This window comes from Photinus pyralis, unplaced genomic scaffold, assembly GCF_008802855.1.
Source record: "Photinus pyralis isolate 1611_PpyrPB1 unplaced genomic scaffold, Ppyr1.3 Ppyr1.4_LG9, whole genome shotgun sequence".
Classification (NCBI taxonomy): domain Eukaryota; kingdom Metazoa; phylum Arthropoda; class Insecta; order Coleoptera; family Lampyridae; genus Photinus; species Photinus pyralis.
Genome location: NW_022170878.1, coordinates 9,070,018 through 9,090,019, shown reverse-complemented (window position 1 = coordinate 9,090,019; position 20,002 = coordinate 9,070,018). Strand labels below are relative to the sequence as shown.

Genomic DNA, 20,002 nt, shown 5'->3' with positions numbered 1-20,002 from the left:
TGTACATAACATGCGATAAGTAACATTACACAACAAAGTTATTATTCTAGGCATATCGGTAAGCGTAGACACCGCAAGTATCTCAGCTCAAAATTTAGAAAACTCTCAGAGTGATGATATAAATGAAGCAAATGACGATAATTTGGAAATAAACCAACCACATGACCTAAAAAATACTATAGATGATCATATAATCCCAAGTGAGAAAAATTCAGATGTCGATGTCCACACGAATATTCCAAATGAAGATTCATTTGAACAGTTATGGAATAATAATGAAGAATATATTTTTAAAGAAGCAAAACTTACCCAAAAAGATGTCATGTGTATGGTATATGCCTTAAGTTTACAACACGGATTTACAAATGAAGCACAACAAGATATATTTGAAATGCTTAAGATATGTTCAAATAGTCTTGATGATGACTTATTTGACACCTCTAAGTATTATATGTCTAAAATGTTCGATCCTGATGACAGCGCTGTTCAATATACATTTTATTGTACAAAATGTAAAACAAAATTGGAGGAAAGTGTTACAAAAAAAAAATTTAAAAATCATATATCCATTTGTCCTAATGAAAATTGCCGGGAAGAACATCATTTAACCATAAATAGTGAAAATGTTTACATAATGATAGATCCGACACCCAGGATTGAATATTTGTTAAAAGAATCTGTCTTATTAGATCCAAAACCTTCAGAAAATAATTTTATATGTGACTATTATGATGGTGAAGTTTATAAAAACTTAAAAAATAAAGTAAAGTTTGATTTGACATACAACTTTAGTACAGATGGGGCTGCTATTTTTACGTCCTCCAAAAAGTCAATGTGGCCTGTTCAACTTTTCATTAATGAGATTTGTTCAAAAGATCGGTTTCATAAGTTGGTGTTTATAGGTGTTTGGGTTGGCAAATGTGAACCAGATGTACATTTAATGAACTTGATTATAGATGAGTTTAATGTAACGGCAAAGAAACTTTACGAAATTGGTGTAAAAGTTCGGTTTGACGAAGAAGAAAAGACTTATAAATTACTACCACTCTTTTGCTCAGTGGATTCAGTAGCAAGACCTGTAATTCAAAATCGTTTGAAATTTAATGGGTATTATGGATGTAGTTGGTGCTACCATTCAGGTACAAGTGTAATCAAGCGTGTAAAGTATGTGCATGAAGAAACTCCATCTACTTTAAGAACACACGATCTGCATATGAGAGACTTGAGAGAGTTACACGCTCAGAACTATGAAGTTACTAATATTAATGGAGTAAAGGGGCCAGCATCTATCTTATTAACACCGTACTTTGACATTGTGTGGTCATTTCCGCTAGATTATATGCATGGCGTTTTATTAGGTAAATTGAAGAACTGCAGAAAATTAAATATCTATTATCTTTTTTCCTTTCAGGTGTAGTGAAACAACTGTGGGATCTCTGGATTTCATTTAGCAACTCAAACAAACACACATATTATATTGGTAGACCTAACGATATTCAAGCAATCAACAAACATCTGTGCAACATAAGGCCGCCAAATGAGATACATAGGGCGCCCAGATCTATAATAGCAGAACGCTGTAAGTGGAAAGCTTCCGAATGGAAGAACTGGCTTCTTTATTATTCACTGCCATGTTTAAACAACATTTTAAAACAGAAATACCTTGAACACTTCTCCTTATTAGTACAGGCAGTTTTCATTCTATTAAAAACCAAGATACTGCCTTCAGAAATAGATATAGCACAAGAGCTCCTATTCTTATTTGTAAAACAAGCGAACGAATATTACGGTCCCGAAGCAATGACTTTTAACATGCATACAATGTTGCACTTACCTGTTTGTGTAAAAAAAACAGGCCCACTTTGGTGTAACAGCACTTTCCCTTTTGAGTCAGGAATTTTTCATATTAAAAAGCAAATCAAAGGACCTAAAGGAATTGGAAAGCAAATTGCTAAGAAATTATATAATTTTAATACATTTGTGCCTCGTATTCAAAGTAATAACGTTATTAATGAAAATTCTGTTATATTCTGTAATAATCTAATTGTGGGCCACAAAAGGCATTACAAAAGAAAGACTGTTGCAGGTGAAAGCATTTTGTTAGGAAAAGCGTCTCTTATAAATGCCAGTGAAATGATAACGAAATTAAAATTTTTAAGAACTAACAATTTCGAAGATCTTCATAGCCTGAAAACTGAAAATGGTTTTATTTACAAGAGATGTGTGTATAATAACACTATGCTTCATAGCAATGATTACATGAATGTATCGAAAAAATGTAACGCTGTTATAAAAACAAAATGCCAAGATTTTGTTGAGATTTTAGAATTTATCCTTTACAAGGAAAAAGCATTTATGCTAGTTAAAAAATTACACACACAACCATACATTTGTGGGCAAGTTACACTAAATCATATGTTTTATGTTAAAGAGAGTACCTATGAATTACTACTAATATCTATGTCTGACTACGAATCTAAATGTATTTTTATTGATACTGGTAAAACAAAAGTTATTTGTGAATTCCCAAATGTAGTAGAAATTCAATAAATTTGATCGTTACTATATATGGCCAATTTCAACTCCTAACTCATCTACTAGGACTACAGCATTTTCAGTGATAAAGGTATTAGGCACAACAATTTCTAGAAATGATAAAAAGGTGTATTAGTACTAAAGATAAAAAAATCATATTTAACATACCCATATTTGCATCCTGCACATGCTCTTCTACTACTTGAGGTTCCTCAGGTGACAATCTATGCTGAGGGTTGCTCTGACTATTTAATTTTTTGGATTTTGACGCCCTTGGTGGTCTAATGAGGTCCTGAATTTTATCACGAACGTGTTTATGGACACAGTTTCTGATAATTTTTAGATCAGGGGTATCGCCTCTTTGAAACATTCTGAATTGGAGTATATCTACGGAGTGACATTCCTAAACATGTATTCAAATGATTAATCTACATATTAACCAATTACCTTCAATTGCAAGAAGTTTGGTGGGGTCTAATGCAGGCTTGGCAGGATTTGAGGTCTTATTACCAGGTTGACCAGTCACTGATGATTTAGATAATACGTCTGGCGAAAATAAGGAACACGCAATCTCTTTGATAAAGATAGAATCTTTTTTTTTTGCCATACACATATTAAAAATGGCTACAGGTAACCATTCTCCTCGTCCAATGTGAATCTTTAACAATTAGTTTTTATAAAATTGTCATAAGTATATGAGAAACACTTTTACTTGGCCATCATATAGTCCGGCCACTGGAACATCATCGGGGATCGGTTTGGAAGTTTCTTGGCTGTCCATAGTTACCATTGGTGGAATCGGATTTTGCATGAAGTCTATATAATGACAGATTACTTTATCTTGGTGAAGATGTTTCACATTCTTACCTATACTTTTAAATTTTGCTATCACCTCTTCTTGTAAGTTAATATTTAGCTCCTTTAACTTTTGGACTTCTTCCGTTAATGCTTTGTTTTCTTTTTTTAATTCTTCATATTTTTCTTTCCAATTTTTACTTTCCATAGTATTTGGCAGATCCATGGGCATTTCTTGATTTGACACAGACTTCATTATTTTGTGATAATTTTCTAATTGGTATGCTCTCTCCTGACTCTTCTTTTGTTTTTTTGTGGAATTTCGTTCCATCTGAATAAAGTAACAGGTGATCAAAAAAGGAATGACATTGAAGTCGCCTTTGGTAGTTCAAGTTAAGTATGATTTCCCATGTAAACAAAAATTCCAAAGGCGACGCGACTGCAACTCATATTTGATCGCATTGTATTATATCGTATATTATATAATTTAAAAAAAACATAAACGACTCTTTGGCAATGTGAATGTAGTAAAGCATGGTGTAACAACATTAGTAATTTGAGACTACGTTCATATTTCCAGAGACTGTTTGATGCTTTCTTGTAATGTTCAATATTTATTTTCTATATTGTGTAATAATACTATTGCTCGCACTGTATTAAGAGGAATATTTTCATTGTCCGATGAACTAATCTCATCGTTTGCAACATTTAACTCCCTCAGTTTGGCAGCAGGCAAACGAATACGCTTCTCCTCGGCTTTCATTTTGACCTCTTCCATTGTTTCTAAACAAATACCTTCATACTAACAACAAAACCAATCAAGCTTTTATGGAACTTACCCGCTACTGCGATGATAAAAGCCTTATAAAAATGACCATCGGTATATTTTACTTTGTACGTTTTTGCCGAATTATAGTTTTCGTAAGTTGAATTTTTAAATTTTATGTCATTAATTAATAATAGACACGACAAGTGGCACATTGTCTTCTTCGAAGATGACATATGCATACATCTTCTAATATTGTTTAAACTCGAAGCGTCACTGAAAAACAGAAACAGAAAAAATAGTACTATGAGCCCTATTCTGTACAATTATGTTTCATTAATGGGGTCGTATAACTCTTAAGCAGGAATCGGAGGAATGCTCAAGATACAATATCGATATTGTTTTATTAATTGTTTGTCACATTCCCCCTAGAAAATACTAGACTTGTATTTACTCGAAAATCTTTTGCCACATAAAATGACCTACTGGCATTATATACATTATTGTTTCATAAATAAATAATAGGAATAATAAGAAATGCCATACCTAACCTATAAAGTTGTAGGTATAGGTTGTACATAATCAACACAACAAATACGACCATTGTAATTAAAAATAACACAAAAATTATATCACTTACCTACAGTTTAGGTATTTGTCTTCGTAAACCGAAATCGTTAAAATAGAAACTTGGAAATAAAAATACACGCAAAGAATTCGTGGTTATGGTTACGTCTCGTCTTGCGTATGCGAAATGCGAATGCGCGGTAGATACCTACACAAATTCCCCAATTGAAAACTACAAAAAACGCTGCTATTTCTCCATCAAATCATAACCACTCAAATCCAACAGGTAAGGTAATAGAAGCAATAACACACCATTAGGAGACAACTAATACCAAAACGGTGCTTGTTTCTATTGAAAATTCACAATATAAATCGTAACATTTACATTGGGAATTCCCAACAATTAATTTTCACAATGGAAAACTTGTTTATTCCCTCTCAAATACAATAATATTGGAAAAACACGTTAGAAGCCAACAGATACAAAAACGATTGTGCATCTTGTTGGAAAGTCCCAATAGAAATTCAAACGTTTCTATTGTGTAACCACAATAGTTTTTTTTTACAATTCGAATCACCCATTTACAATAACGGCCAATGCTATTGGATTTACGCTATAGTAGCCAACAAAACTAAGATCGTTCTCCAGACCGTTTCCAATTCTGCCAATATAAACCAATAAGACACAATAGAATTTTTATTGGAACGGATTGTTTTCTATGAAACATTTGCAACAAGGGTTCTTAGACTTGTTTTGGCTCATCTTTAATAAATCCACTCATTATGACAGTTAATTCACAATTTCACTATTCCACATTTTACTTTTACGGCGTTGCTCTCGAGTTACGTACACTAGAAAGAATGAAAAGGCTCTGCAAAAAACTTAAAATTGGAAACGCAAGTGTCACATTTTAGGATGATGACTAACACGCTTATATGGCATTAATCAGTGGCGTAACTTAAGAGCACATCCGCCATTTTGATTTTTGCAGCTCGGTCCTGGAAAACTCCCTGTTCTATAGTACAAAGTTGCACGCCATTTTGAATTTCGTAAATCTCACATCCTTAATCAGCGACCCCGAAAATCTCTAATAAGAAATTGCGAATCATTTCTTTAAAAATTCAACGGTTTCGCATAATACGCCGCCATATTGTGCCCGCCATTTTGAATTTCGTAATTCTGACATCGGATACATAAATCAGCGACTTCGAAAACCTAGTATAAAATTGCAAATGATTTCTTACAAAATTTAATATCTCGCTTAATACGACGCCATTTTGAATTTCGTAAATCTGAGATCGGATTCGTAATCAGCGGCGCTAAAAATTCCCTACCACAAAATTGCAAATCATTTTGTTTAAAAATCCAAATTTTTCGCATAATACGACGCCATTTTGAATTTTGTGATGCTGACAGCGGGTTTGTAATCAGTGACTCTGAAATCTCTCTGGCTACGAAATTTACAAATGATTTCTTTAAAAATTCAAATTTCTGGCACAATACGACGCCATATTGGGTCCGCCATTTTGAATTTCGTAGTTCTGAGAGCGGATTTGTAATCGGCGACTCTGAAATCTCTCTGGCTACGAAAGTTGCAAATGATTTCTTAAAAAATTCAAATTTCTCGCATAATACGACGCCATTTTAAATTTTGTAATTCTGACAGCTGATTTGTAATTAGCGACTCCGAAAAAATCCCTCAAGTACAAAATTGCAAATGATTTCTATAAAACTTCAAATTTTTCGCATAATTGGACGCCATATTGGGTCCGCCATTTTGAATTTCGTAATTCTGACAGCGGATTTGTAATCGGCGACTCTGAAATCTCTCTGGCTACGAAATTTGCAAATGATTTCTTTAAAAATTCAAATTTCTCGCACAATACGACGCCATATTGGGTCCGCCATTTTGAATTTCGTAATTTTGACAGCGGATTTGTAATCGACGACCCTGAAATCTCTCTGGCTACGAAATTTGCAAATGATTTCTTTAAAAATTCAAATTTCTCGCACAATACGACGCCATATTGAATTTCGTAATTTTGACAGCGGATTTGTAATCGACGACCCTGAAATCTCTCTGGCTACGAAATTTGCAAATGATTTCTTTAAAAATTCAAATTTCTCGCACAATACGACGCCATATTGGGTCCGCCATTTTGCATTTCGTAATTCTGACAGCGGATTTGTAATCGGCGACTCTGAATTCTCTCTGGCTACGAAATTTGCAAATGATTTCTTTAACATTTCAAATTTCTCGCACAATACGACGCCATATTGGGTCCGCCATTTTGTATTTCGTCATTCTGACAGCGGATTTGTAATCGGCGGCTCTGAAACCTTTCTGGCTACGAATTTGCAAATGGTTTCTTTAAAAATTCAAATTTCTCGCATAATACGACGCCATATTGGGTCCGCCATTCTAAAATTTCGCAAACTTCTCTAACCCCCCCCCCCCTCAATCTCAATCCCCCATTTTCACACCACCATATTTGCTTCAAACCTCCTTATACTACTATTTCACACACAGTGTCATAGATAAGACAGTTGCGCGAAAAAAAAAACGGATTTAATAGTAAGATAGAAAAACTAAAACGATGTGCGGTAGTAGTGATAAAATTGAAAAACCTTCGCCGTAACCTGTAAACATGCAGAGTACCTGTGTCGCTATGCCTCTAACGGTGCTTTTATGATTCTGGGTTTAGAGACCTTGTGATTGGTTGAAATAGTTCGCGTGATAACTTTATCATCTAAGTATATTAGTCAATCGCAACTACTGAGAGGTTCCACTCTACGACGATGCACATATTTTTGAGAGCTTGCAACCATGCAATTTTTATGTAGCTGTATATTTTTTTTAAGTTGCAATCTTTGATTTTGAAGTTGACAATTTAATGTTAATTCATGTGTTTGATACCGTTAATCTTTTGTTTGAAATCACGTTCATTTTTGGTGTAATGTTTGTTCATGTTTCGATTACATGGTCTTTCTTGGCCCCAACTTGGATGCATATTTTGTTCAATCTTTTAAAGAATTGTTTGTAAACTAACATTTTCGCCTTGAAGAAACGGTCAGGGGACTGACAAAAACTGTAACCAGAGTTACGACACTCAAATACCGGTACTGATCTCGACAATTAACTGTAGGTTCGAAACGCGGAACAAGGGGCGAGTTATCTGTCTTGGGGGCGAGATTCTGCCAATAAAAACTCTTCGGTTTGGAATCTATGTATACGATTCATCATAAGGGATAAGAAACAAGGGCGATCTTTCTAAAAACAAAACATTTTTAAATTGTTTAATATGCAAATCAAATATCAAAACTTAGACAAAATAGATAGCTAGAACATTCCATGCGTATTATTAATTCTTTATACTGTTCACAAATGAAGCAGACATTCGGTGACTTAAAAAAGTCTCGTAATTGCGACGAAACACTGAAACTCCCTCGAGTTCCTGTGCGTTGAGAGATGCCGCCTCAGGTACTTCGAGGCATAGGTTCGAAACTTGCAATACGCGCACTCGAAATTCTTCAACGTTCTGTGCTTCAGCAAGTGTGTCTTCAGGTTTTCGCGAATGGTCGTCGTGTAGTCGCAGTGCTCGCACAGTAAGCTCTCCCCTGTATGTTTCAAGAGGTGCTTCTTGAAGTTCTTTTTCACGTTTGTGGCATAGGGACAGTACGAGCATTTAAAGTCCGTGGTCGATTTGTGATTGAGGGCGTGCCGTTTCAGGTATATTTCAACGTGAGTTTTGAACGCGCACTGGTCACATTTAAATTTTTTCTCATTTTGATGAGTTCTTAAGTGTTGGTTTAAGACGTCCTTCGAATGCGTGACATAAGCGCACTGGACACATTTTAAGTCTTTCGGAGCGTTGTGCTTTAGGAGATGTCGAATGTAGGAGTGTCTGGCGTTTGTGGCATAATGGCAAATGGAGCATGTGTAATCTTTTTTATCGTTGTGCGTCCTAACATGGTGTCTTAAATTGTCCTTATCGTTCGTTACGTAATTGCAATGGTCACATTTTAAGCTTCTCGGTGTTATGTGCCTTTTGATGTGCTTTATAAGATTTTTTTTTATCTTTGTGGCATAGGCACAATAAGCACATTTGTAGTCTGTAGTTAAATTGTGATTGAGGGTGTGTTTTTTCAGATACATTTTTAGGTGAGTTTCGAATGTGCACTGATCACATTTAAATTTCTTCTCGTTTCGGTGAGTTAGTGAGTGTTGCTTTAAGTGGCCCTTTGAATGTGTGGCATAAGCGCCCTGGACACATTTTAAGTCTTTCAGAGCATTGTGTTTTAAGGGGTGTTTGGCATTTGTGAAGTGATTGCGCATGGAACACGTGTAATTTTTCTTATTGTTTGTCACATACTTGCAATGGTCACATTTTAGCTTTCTTGGAGTTATGTGCCTTAAGATGATGTGCTTTCTGAGATTGCTTTTGATACTTGTCACGTATTCACATTGAAAACACAGGAAATCAGTGGCACAACTTAGTGTTGCACATTTAAATAACTGTCTGGAAGTTGCAGTTTCATTATCCTCAATCTTGACTCTTATCGATACGTCATGGTTTATTAAAACCTCTTCGTTAAGGGTTGCACTTATTTCTTCTTCTTCTTCTCTTGGCTCATCTTTAACAAATCCACAGATTGTGACAATTGACATTTTGATTATTCCACAATCACTTTTACTTTTAGGGCTCCTGTGGTGATGATTTCAAGTTACGTACAGCAGAAAGAATGAGTTGTGCCACGAGGTACGAACTGTGTGTGCAAAAAATGAAGTGTCAAGTGACTCGTATTTCTTGATCAGTGGCGCACGTTCATCCACTGGACGTATTGCCATCAGTCATTGCTTTTTAGTCAATGGTGGCCTGTAGAATCCATAATTTCAAACGGTTCCAAGATTGGGCTACTAGTTCAAAAGTTACAGCCCTTTGAATTTTTTTTTGAAATTGGTTTCTAGTCTATAACTTTTGATTGAGAAGTCTAATCGAAAAAGTACAAATTGATTTGGATTCTACGCACCCAAATTAATAAGAAAAGTGTTTTCCCGAGAAATTTTGGTGTAGTCGATTTTTGGTAAAAAAGGAAGGTTATACACTGCCTTTTTTTGAGCCCCGAAAAAAAAATTGTCTGAGATCGACCGGGAAAAAACATTTTCTTATAGAGTTTGGCCTGTAGAATCCATAATTTCAAACAGTTCCAAGATTGGACTACTAGATCAAAAGTTGCAGCCCTTTGAACAAACGTCGCCGGGGTATTCTGCAGCACGAAAGGCATCCTCGAAAATCGAAAAGTTCTATAGGGTGTAGTGGGGTCGGTTCGCCTTCTTCTCGAAAGAGGCCTCTTCGTCGACTGAATTCCAGATTTTGGCACTCTCATTACTGCAAACTCACTTCAGATACCTCAGTGTCCTTGTCCCCTTCTTCGTCGAAGTACTGAAAGGTGACATTCGGATCATCATAAAAATAGCAGTACTTCTGGGTTGCGTGTAGCGCGACTCCGGCGTCTTCTAGGAAGTCGCAGCCAAAAATAGTTTTCTGGTTGACAGGTTCCACCTTGTATATACAACTTACGACGATACATACATTTTTGGGAGTTGGCAACCATGCAATTTCTAGGTGGGGAAAAGCTGTCTGCGCCATCTAGAAAGCATGGACGGGGTTGCGTTTGGGCATCTTGTCTTGAATGGGGGTCGTGAACGCGTCGCTCCATAAATGTTTGTTGTTATTTAATGCAGGTAGTAATTTTTGCATTTTTTTATATCGTATTTGTGTTTTGTATGCCGCATTTTATATTTTTTGTGTTTCAATCTTTGTTTTTGAAATTTACTTGGTTTAACCACAATGCAGAATGACATGTTTAATACCATTATCCTATTGTTTGTAATCGTTTACGTTTTTGGTGTAATGTTTGCTTAATTTATGTTTATTGATGTTGATTACTTGGTCTTGTCCCTGAAATAGCATTCATATAAGTTTTGATCACTTTATTTTAATATGTGGAAATTACCGATTCGTTTGATGTATGTACTGACTTGTTGTTTGTTACTTACATTTTTCTCCGTGAATGAAACAGTCACGGTTGTGGTAAAAACTGTAAACATTTAAAGTGCAACACTTAATTCCGTGACTGTCTTCGACATTCAACTGTAGGCTCGAAACCAAGGGCGGGTTACCTATCTTGCAGGAGCAGGATTACGCTAATCAAAGCTCTTCAGTTTAGAATCTATGTGCGATGAATGAGCCACATATCTTGTTTTTAGTTAAATTTGCCTACAAGGTCATGTAATTTTCCTTCTTGTTTTTAACAAAAGGACTTTATTGAACCAAACATGAGTCACATCCTGTGTATTTCACTCTTTCTTAGAATCTTGGTACCTGCTTACCTGACCCACAGTCCCCAAAACTTGTTTTTAACCTAAATGTTACCTCTTGAAGTCTACATGCTACTTTTAGTGATGTTATAATTATATGTTACGCATTCACATCATTACAAACAATTAATTTTACAACACAATTTGATATTAATTTGACGGCTGGTTTTTTTATTGGTAAGTTCCTTTTTTCCCAGCCTATTTCTATTTTTATTCGGTGAACTACCATTTTCAAAGTTTATTTTTGCAATGTAATTTATTTCGACTTAAATTTCCGAGCATTTACAATCATAATAATTACGATTATTAATAAACAAACTTTTCATAATTCGAGTGTTTTATTTTACGTTCCTTCCCTACTGTGCTTCAGGTCATAGCGTTATTTACAACTAGCGTACCCTATTACACCATTCTATGCATATAAAATTCACAAATGAAGCAATTTATTGATGTAGTTTTAACGTCCTTTAATTACTGCATATAAAATTCACAAATGTTAATTTATTGATGTAGTTTTAACGTCCTTTAATTACTGGTCACTCACTCGAGTTTTTGTCAAGTCAAGTACTTCGAGTTGTACGTTCAAACTTGCACTTGAAGTCCTTCAACTCGACATGTTTCAGCAAATGTCGCCTCAGATTTTCGCGATCTCTCGTCACGTAGTCGCACTGCTCGCACCTTAAGCTCTCCCTTGTATGCTTCGAGAGGTGCTTGTTGAAGTTGACCTTTACGTTTGTGGCGTACGGACAGTACGAGCATTTAAAGTCCGTGGTCGGTTTGTGATTCAGGGCGTGTCGTTTCAGGTAGGTCTCGACGTGAGTTTCGAACGTGCACTGGCCACATTTAAATTTCTTCTCGTTTTGGTGAGTTCGTAGGTGTTGGTTCAGGTTGCCCTTCGAATGTGTGGCGTAAGCGCACTGGTCACATTTTATGTCTTTGACGGCGGTGTGTTTTTGGAGATGTCGAGTGTAGGAGTTTCTGGCGTTTGTGGCGTAACTGCAAATGGAGCAATTGTAATCTTTTTTGTCATTGTGTGTCCTGATGTGATGTTTTAAATTATCTTTGTCATTTGTTACATAATTGCAATGGTCACATTTTAAATTTCTGGGAGTTATGTGCCTTAAAATGTGCTTTTTGAGATTTCTTTTAAAATTTGTGGTGTAGGGACAGTACGAGCATTTAAAGTCTGTGGTTGGTTTGTGATTGAGGGTGTGTCGTTTCAGGTACTTTTTAACGTGAGTTTCGAAAGTGCACTGGTCACATTTAAATTTCTTCTCGTTGCAGTGAATTAGTAAGTGTTGCTTTAAGTGGCCCTTTGAATGTGTGGCATAAGAGCACTGGTCACACTTTACTGCTTTCAGAACATTATGTTTTAAGAAGTGTCTACTGTAGGAGTGTTTGGCATTTGTGGCATAACTGCAAAAGGAACATCTGTACTCCTTTTTACCATTGTGTCTCCTAATGTGCTGTCTCAAATTACCCTTATCGTTCGTTACATAATTGCAATGGTCACATTTTAAATTTCTGTGCCCTAAGATGTGCTTTCTGAGATTCTTTTTGATACTTGACACGTAGTCACATTGGAAACAATGGAAATCAGTGTCACAACTTAGTGATGTGCATCTAAATAATTGTCTCGAAGTATCATGGTCTGAAGAAAACTCACTTACTCGTACGTTAAGGACATTACTTTTGTCTTCCATACATTCATCATACAACAGAAGAGGCGGATTAATGAAATATGAGGTGCACTCGTCTTCCTGCGGTTCACTTTTAATTTCGCGATCACTTTTGATGCCAGTTGCAGTCTCACTATCCTCAGCCTTGAAAGTTGTCGGAACCTCCTCGTTAGGGGTTGCAGTTTCTTCATTTTCCTCTCGTTTTGGCTCAATTTTAACAAATCCACAAATTGTGACAGATGACATTTTCGCACAATTCCACAATTACTTTTTGTGTTGCTTGAAGAATTTGAAAACGCGAGTATCACATTTCAGGATGACCAACATTCATGATTCTCTAAGACTTTCAGTGGCGTCACGTCATGTTCTGTGTTTAAGGGTGCCTCATCCCCCTTACCATATGGGAAATTATCATTCATCAAGAAGGAGCTCAGTTCAAGTATCCCTCACGTTTCTTCTCCTTCACCACCTCCGTGTCCCTCATGCTCTCTTGAGATTCCCTACCCCTCCTTTAGCCCTCACTCATATTTAGGTTTCTTTTATTCCAACTTCATACTTCCTACACATCCGTCAATCTTCTTCTGATGGTCAGTCTTCTTCATGTCAGCTACCCGCTTTCTTTTTTAACATCTCCTGCAAATAGGCTAACCCGCCCCTGGTTTCGGTGGTTTCGAGCCTACAGTTGAAATGTCAAATGTCAATAGTAAATTAATCAAGCATTACACCAAAAACGGAAACGATTACAAACAATAGGATAACTGTATTAAACATGTAATTCTACATTGCGGTTAAATCAAGTAAATTTCAAAAACAAAGATTCAAACACACAAAAAATATAAAATGCGGCATACGAAACACAAATACGATATAAAGAAACGCAAAAATTACTACCAGCATTAAATAACAACAAACATTTATGGAGCAACGCGTTCACGACCGCCATTCAAGACAAGATGCCCAACGTAACTCCCGTTCGTACTTTCTAGATGGCGCAGGCAGCTTTTCTCCACCTAGAAATTTCATGGTTGCCAACTCTCAAAAATGTTTGCATCGTCGTAAGTTGTAGATACAGGGTGGAACCTCTCGAACTCATTCAATACTTCCATATTATTTCAATTCTTCAAAGTTTTAGATTCTTTTGATGGATTCTTTGACTTTTCTTCAACCTTTTCGAATTCTTTCGTTGCTTCCTATGTTTTCATAGTCTTCGAATCTGCCAAACTTTTAGAAACTCTTCGAACTGCCAAGTAGCTTCGAATTCAGACCCATCTGGTCTTCAAATTCTTCAGTTTCTTCGTATTCTTCAAATCCGTAAGAGTCTTCACTCTCTTTAAATTGCTTCTCACACTTCTTTTTTTTACATCATCTTTGTTTCCGCGCCACGCCTCCCTCTATTTATTTTTCCCGTACGTTTTCTTCGCGTATCCATTACACTTTCTTCACGCCATCCTTCCTCTAAGTCTCCTTTACGCCTTTTTCACATCTCCCAAAGCCTCAATCTTTCTTCACCCGCCTTCTTTAGGTCTTCCTTATAAGGGGGGGGGGGGGGGGGGGTCAATGTTAAGTTGCTTCATTTGTGGGTTAGTAATGGGCGCGGCGGGGGGGGGGGGGGGGAGATTAAAATTTTGTCTGAACAGGGAATAAAGGAGAAGGGCTTGTACAGAAGAGAAGAAAAGCACACAATAGAAAGTGAAGAGAGAGGGCAATAAAGAAAGGGGATGGAGAATTCGAAACGAAAATATGGAGGGCACTTCACATACATGGGTGGAAGAGGGAGATCGGTAGTTGATTTACTAAATGAACAAATTCTGGAAGAAATAGAAGAATTTGGAAATGTGGAAGAGGCAAAGAAGAAGGGAGATACAGTTATGGATAAGAGACACTGTGGGGTACAAAAAAAGGAGGAGTACTCAGGAGGAGTGGAATATTGTGAAGAAGAGTATTAACAAAGCAATAACGTGGAAACATAGACGGATATTTGGCAACAGTACTTACACGTGAGCGGGGGTAGGTTATGCCAAAGAGTATTTTGGTTATGCTTTAACCATTTTTATGTAATTTCCTTTATTGCGTGCTAACTAGTGACCAGGGCGGGAGGGTCCACTGTCTCCGAGCTGCCGAAGCGGGCAAGTCAGGATTCAGAGGTTGAAAAGAAAGGAAGCGAAGCGAGAGAGAGCGAGCGGCAATGAAATAGATAGGGGGGTGGGGTGAGTGCGGTGAGAGAACGGAAAACATAGGAGCAAAGGGGGAAATAAGAAAAAAATCAAGTAGATCAAGTGAAGGAAACGATCTGGGAAGAAATCGGATGAAGAGAGGAAATAAAGAGTATAATGGGGTAAGGAAATAGAAGAATTGGTGCAAAGGATAGCAAAATAGCAGGAACAAGTTAAAAGGAGTAAAGATGAAAAAAGGAAAAGGGAGAGAAAGCACGAAGAAACAATTGAAGTGGGGGAAAACATGGGGAAAGAAGAGTAAAAAATTATGAGGGGCAAGGGAAAGTGAAAGGACAAACATAGATGATCATGAGATCAAAAAAGTAAGATTGGGATATAGGAAATTAATGATAGAAGACGAAGAATAGAGATGGAGTAACAAAGAAGAAGAGCTAGTAGGAACGGAAGAGGAGGGGGAGGGGTTTGGACGGAAAAATTAATAGCAAAAGAGAGGAGCTAGTCCGAAACGAACAAAAGGAGAAGTGAAGTTGATGTTCTGGAATGTGGCGGGGGGAGCAAGTAAAGATGCTCAACTGTGGGAGTCGTAAGAGGATATGAAAAAAGATAAATGGAGGAAATGAAAGAGGAGGAACGAATACGGGAAAGAAAACTGTAAGTGGTGGGGAAGAAAATGAGAGTATAAACTATATAAAACAGTGAAGGAATGAACGAAATGAGCTTAAATGATGAGAAGGTCAAGAAAGGGAAAGGTGCAAAAAAGGGAGACGGTTATGAATACGAGAGACTGTGGAGTTGTCGACAAAGAGGAGCAGCGTCATGGATTATTAAAAAAGAAATAACGTCGAAAGAAAAGAAAGAAAGAAATGGTGGGTCATAGAGTAATACAGAAGAAGAAACAGATATAGAGAAATGATGGACAAGGAAAGAGGGGAAATAGAGAAGAAAGGGGTGAGAGAACAGAAAAAAGCGCAAAAATGATGAAGAAATTGAATGAATACGAAGAGGAAATCAGGGAACTATAAAGACAGAGAAGGTGGAAGATGATAAATAGAGGAAAAAAGAAAAATAGTGGGAGCGAATACAACTAGAGGAATGGAAACAGGGTACTACAAGGAAAGCAGAAGAAAGAGGAGGCTGTTGATGCCAACACATCTTTTTTTTCTTTACGTTTTATTACAATTACTCCCCCCTCTCCCCACCCGCGCCCAATTGAGATTTACGTCGACCCATACCACAATCCGGTCCTGAACTATTCAATTTTGAATAAACTTTCCCCTAAGCCTAAGACCACGCGCAGTATTCGTTTAAACGAATTAGTGACAAAATGCAACAACATTCCTATCAATTTTATTATTATCGCACATTCGTCGCCGCTCGCCGGAAATTATCAAAGGCCGACCGGCATTCGACCGCCGATTATCAACAAGGCCAATAAAAGTTGCCGTCCGAAAGCGGCGCGCCTACTTGATTTTTCTCGAAAAGTTTTTCGAATTTTTTTCCCAACGAACGCGTGCGCCCCGACTCGCTACGCGATTGGCGCAAGATCTCGGGCTGGTCTAACCTTTGTAAACATGGCGAAGGCAGTAGTGTCGAGTTGTAGGTGTTGGTAATAAACGAAGTGACATTTAAGTGCAATTTGGCGAGAGATTAGGCGAATTATCGTCGAAGGGCGACGGTCGAGAGCAGCTACGAAGCGTACGCGGGGAGAGAGTGCGATGTTTAATATAAGAAAGTGAAAAAAAATCGATGTAAAGCCCAGTGGGATTTTTCGGAAAGATGAGGCAAGTGCACCTTGATTTTATAAGTAATTTGCGCTTTTGTTTCTTGCGGTTTGCAAAATTAGTTGTTTTCGGGGGGGTGGTGAGGCTTTTTGCAGTCGGCCGATTTTTAAACGTTTTTTTATCTCGAATCGGGGGGGCATTCGCCTAATCTCAGGTAGATAGGATGACATTCTGACACGTTTTAAGATAATTTCGTTACTTTTATCGATTGCGTAAAACTATGGGTGTGTTGAACTCCTCGTTGTGGCTGAATTACATTCTCACCCCTACGACGTTATCGCTAAGGGTAAAAATCCCACGGTCTCCTTTCTCTGTTGATGCAATAAATTCTGTTTATATTAAGAAAATTGCCAATCTTTGTGTTGTCGTGGCCCCCTCCTGTTTTTTTTGTTTTTATTCCGGTTCGGGCTTCGAGGTGACATATGGTCGCCGTGTTTACTTGACGAGGTAAAACGGCGAAACGAGCGAGGCACCTGGCATGGCCTGCATTCGTTTAAAACAAAAGAATGCGCTTCGTGTTAGTTGAAAATTAAGCCCGAAGGAACGATTCCCACGCCCACACGAATTTGGGAACCCGAAAAATTAAAGAGCTTAAATTCTTCCTGCTTCCACATAAACAAATTATGACGTGGCCCGCACGTAATTTTAAATTATGGTCAGTGTCCTATCACTTACTATTTTCAAACCGCAAATCGTGACTTCCTGTTATTTTAATTTTTTTTATTATTATTACTATTATTATCACGAATGTTTACAGTTTTGCCGAGATGAACTCCAGCCAAGAGAGTCGTAGAAGGTACTACTTTTTTTGCTCGTCTAATCTTGCATGTTGCACGTGATGTTGTACTTCCAGTTTGTTTAAATTTTCCTAAATGTTATCGGCGTTGCGTTTTCGTGATAACTTATCAGAGGAAACAGTATCCCCCCAGAGCTATCGTCCTAACTCGCACCAGTATTGAAGAAGAGCGGCAATTTCGGTGCGATCCGAGCAAAACGCAAGAAAAACTACTCCTGGTACCGTTCTTGCACTAAACGTGTCTAATTTAAAGACCAGAAACGGAAAATTTCTAAGAAATTGCCTAGAAAGTTTTCTTTTACGTCAAATTCCCAAAAAGATCTTTAAATGGTTCTTTGTTGGAATTTTTTAAAAGGTTTTCAAGAAAAAAGGTTTCTAGAGATAGAAGACTTTTAAAGAATTCCAAAGAAATTCCTTGAAAACGTTTCCTAGATTTTCCAAGCAATACTTCTAAGGTTTTTCTTTCTGATCAGGGAAACGCAGGGAAAGTATTTAGGAAATAATTTACTGAAAAAGGCCTTATGCTTTCTACTCTCCTAATAGAAAAGAAATTTCTTTTTTACAACTTTCTCTAACAGGAGGTTTTATTTAGTAACGAATTTATCGACGAAGACCTCCTCATGTTCGTTATTCATCATTGTATCAGGATTACAGAAAGACTAAGTTTAATCTCAAGTTTTTTTTACTCTTCTAATAGAAATGTCTTTGTTATTTTCTCTATCAGGACCACAGAAAGACAATAAGTTTCATTTTTTGAGACATGCTTACGTTCTTTACTCCCCTTATATAAATTTGTTTTTTGAAATTTTTATCAGGATCGCAGAATGATAGGGAAGTGTTCTTTATAAAAACCTTCACACGTTCTTTACTCGCCTAACAGAAATGCATTTTTTTACCGATTATTGTATCGGGATCACAAAGGCAAGGAGGTGTTTTTAGGAAGAAAATTATTCGCAAAAATCTCCTCACGTGCTTGATTCTCCTAGTAGAATTTTCTTTACAAATCTTGTTATCAAGATCACAGAAAGACACGAAGACGTTATCTAGGAAATAATTTATTGAAGACACCCCTAACATTTCTTTTTCAACAATTGTTCTATTAGGACCACAGAAAAAATAGTGTTTGTTTAGAAAATTTGACTTTCTCAAGTTCTCCTGACAGACTTTTTTTCTACGGATGTACCAGAATCACAAAAACACAAGGTGGTGTTTTATAGGAAGTCATTTATTGATGAAGACCGCATTAGATTCATACTCTTTTATTAGAAATTTTCTTGAATCAGGATTACAGAAAGACCCACGGAAAGACCAGAAGATCTTTCAAAAAATTCTCACGTTCTAGCCCTCGGAGTTTCCGAATGAACTCCAAAATATGAACAAAGTGCTATTAGAGGAGGGCGGGGAGTTTAACATAAAACACGAACGTAAATGCCATCTAGTTCTTTAAGAAATCACTAATTTATTGACGAAAATTTCGCTATTGACGGAAGATCTACTCAGATTTACTACTCACCTTGGTATCAGGATTACAGAAACGCAAGGGGGTGTCTTTTCACAACCTCCTCAGTTTCAGAAATTCCTGACAGTATTTTTTATTTAATAATCGATTCATCAGGATCGCAAAAACAGTAATTTATTGACGAAAAGCTCATTACTACCCTAATACAATTTAAAAAAAATTGGTGTCAGGATTACAGAAATACAAGGAGGTGTCTTTTCCGAACCTCCTCAGGTTCAGAAGTTCCTGACTTTCCTGATTTTCAATAATCGTTGCATTAGGATGGCAAAGTAAAGTAATTGTTTAACGAACACCTTCTCAAGTTCATTACTCTGCTAATAGATTTTTAAAAATTGGGATCAGGCTCACAGAAACACAAGGAGGTGTCTTTTCAGAACCTTCTCAGGTTTCTCACTTTCCTGATAGAATTTCAACAATCGTTGTATTAGGATCGTAAAAACATAGCAATTGATTGACGAATACCTCCTCATGTTCATTACTCCGCTAATAGATTTTTTAACAATTGGTATCAGGATTACAGAAACACAAAGACGTGTCTTTTCAAAATCTCCTCAAATTCTGTAGTTCCTGACTCTTCTGAACTCCTCTAATAGATTTTGAAATTGCTATCAGGACTATAGAAACACAAGGAGGTGTCTTCCTGACTTTCCTGACAGAATGTTTATTCAACAATCGTTGCATCAGGATCGCAAAAGCACAGTAATTTATTGACGAATACTTCCGGTTCATTACTCTCCTAATAGATTTTGAAATTGCTATCAGGATTACAGAACACAAGGAGGTGTCTTCCTGACTTTCGTGACAGAATTTTTATTCAACAATTGTTGTATCAGGATTGCAAAAGCACAGTAATTTATTGACGAATGCCTCAGCTTCATTCCTCTCCTAATAGATTTAAAAAAAAAATTGTTATCAGGATTACAGAAACACAACGACGTGTCTAGGAGATTCTGAAGTTCCGACTCTTCTAATAGAATTTTTTCTTCAACAATCATTGTAACTCCTCT

At 36.9% G+C, this 20,002-nt stretch overlaps 4 protein-coding genes across 5 annotated transcripts in view; 1 reads left to right on the top strand and 3 right to left on the bottom strand.

The window, feature by feature from the left end:
- Nucleotides 1-2,195: 2,195 nt before the first annotated feature.
- On the bottom strand, nt 2,196-4,278 carry LOC116181345. Its single transcript, XM_031501676.1, has 7 exons — nt 4,170-4,278; nt 3,983-4,113; nt 3,403-3,661; nt 3,248-3,351; nt 2,983-3,193; nt 2,704-2,922; nt 2,196-2,645 (listed from the first exon to the last, which is right to left on the bottom strand). The coding sequence occupies exons 2-7, from the start codon at nt 4,106-4,108 to the stop codon at nt 2,563-2,565; spliced, it is 1,002 nt and encodes a 333-aa protein (XP_031357536.1). The 5' UTR covers nt 4,109-4,113; nt 4,170-4,278; the 3' UTR covers nt 2,196-2,562.
- A 3,792-nt stretch (nt 4,279-8,070) lies between these two features.
- Nucleotides 8,071-8,820, bottom strand: LOC116180780 (RE1-silencing transcription factor-like). Its single transcript, XM_031500907.1, has one exon. It carries the CDS (start codon nt 8,818-8,820, stop codon nt 8,071-8,073), a length of 750 nt encoding a protein of 249 aa, XP_031356767.1.
- Nucleotides 8,821-11,381: 2,561 nt separating this feature from the next.
- LOC116180779 (RE1-silencing transcription factor B-like) lies at nt 11,382-12,916 on the bottom strand. The gene is made up of 3 exons (XM_031500906.1): nt 12,717-12,916; nt 11,556-12,042; nt 11,382-11,497 (listed from the first exon to the last, which is right to left on the bottom strand). Exons 1-2 carry the CDS (start codon nt 12,914-12,916, stop codon nt 11,607-11,609), a joined length of 636 nt encoding a protein of 211 aa, XP_031356766.1. The 3' UTR covers nt 11,382-11,497; nt 11,556-11,606.
- A 3,439-nt stretch (nt 12,917-16,355) lies between these two features.
- Nucleotides 16,356-20,002, top strand: part of LOC116181245 (protein enabled homolog) — a 9,617-nt gene continuing 5,970 nt past the window's right edge. Inside the window, exons 1-2 of one of the 2 annotated variants that reach the window (XM_031501545.1) lie at nt 16,356-16,680; nt 17,438-17,476. In XM_031501545.1, the coding sequence (XP_031357405.1) occupies nt 16,676-16,680; nt 17,438-17,476 (44 nt within the window). In that variant the 5' untranslated portion in view covers nt 16,356-16,675. The remainder of the gene's footprint in view (nt 16,681-17,437; nt 17,477-20,002) is intronic. The other variant, XM_031501547.1, reaches the window with a different exon arrangement.

Excerpts from the sequence above, each read along its gene's own strand:
- LOC116181345 (XM_031501676.1), bottom strand. The coding sequence starts at position 4,108 with ATGGAAGAGGTCAAAATGAAAGCCGAGGAGAAGCGTATTCGTTTGCCT. Across the intron at positions 3,352-3,402 it reads AGCAAAATTTAAAAGTATAG|ACTTCATGCAAAATCCGATT; the intron begins GTAAGAATGTGA and ends GTCATTATATAG. Across the intron at positions 2,646-2,703 it reads TGTGCAGGATGCAAATATGG|AAATTGTTGTGCCTAATACC; the intron begins GTATGTTAAATA and ends TATCATTTCTAG.
- LOC116180779 (XM_031500906.1), bottom strand. The coding sequence starts at position 12,916 with ATGAAGAAACTGCAACCCCTAACGAGGAGGTTCCGACAACTTTCAAGG. Across the intron at positions 12,043-12,716 it reads GTAATGTCCTTAACGTACGA|TTACGCCACAAACGCCAGAA; the intron begins GTAAGTGAGTTT and ends CTCCATTTGCAG.
- LOC116180780 (XM_031500907.1), bottom strand. The coding sequence starts at position 8,820 with ATGTATCTGAAAAAACACACCCTCAATCACAATTTAACTACAGACTAC.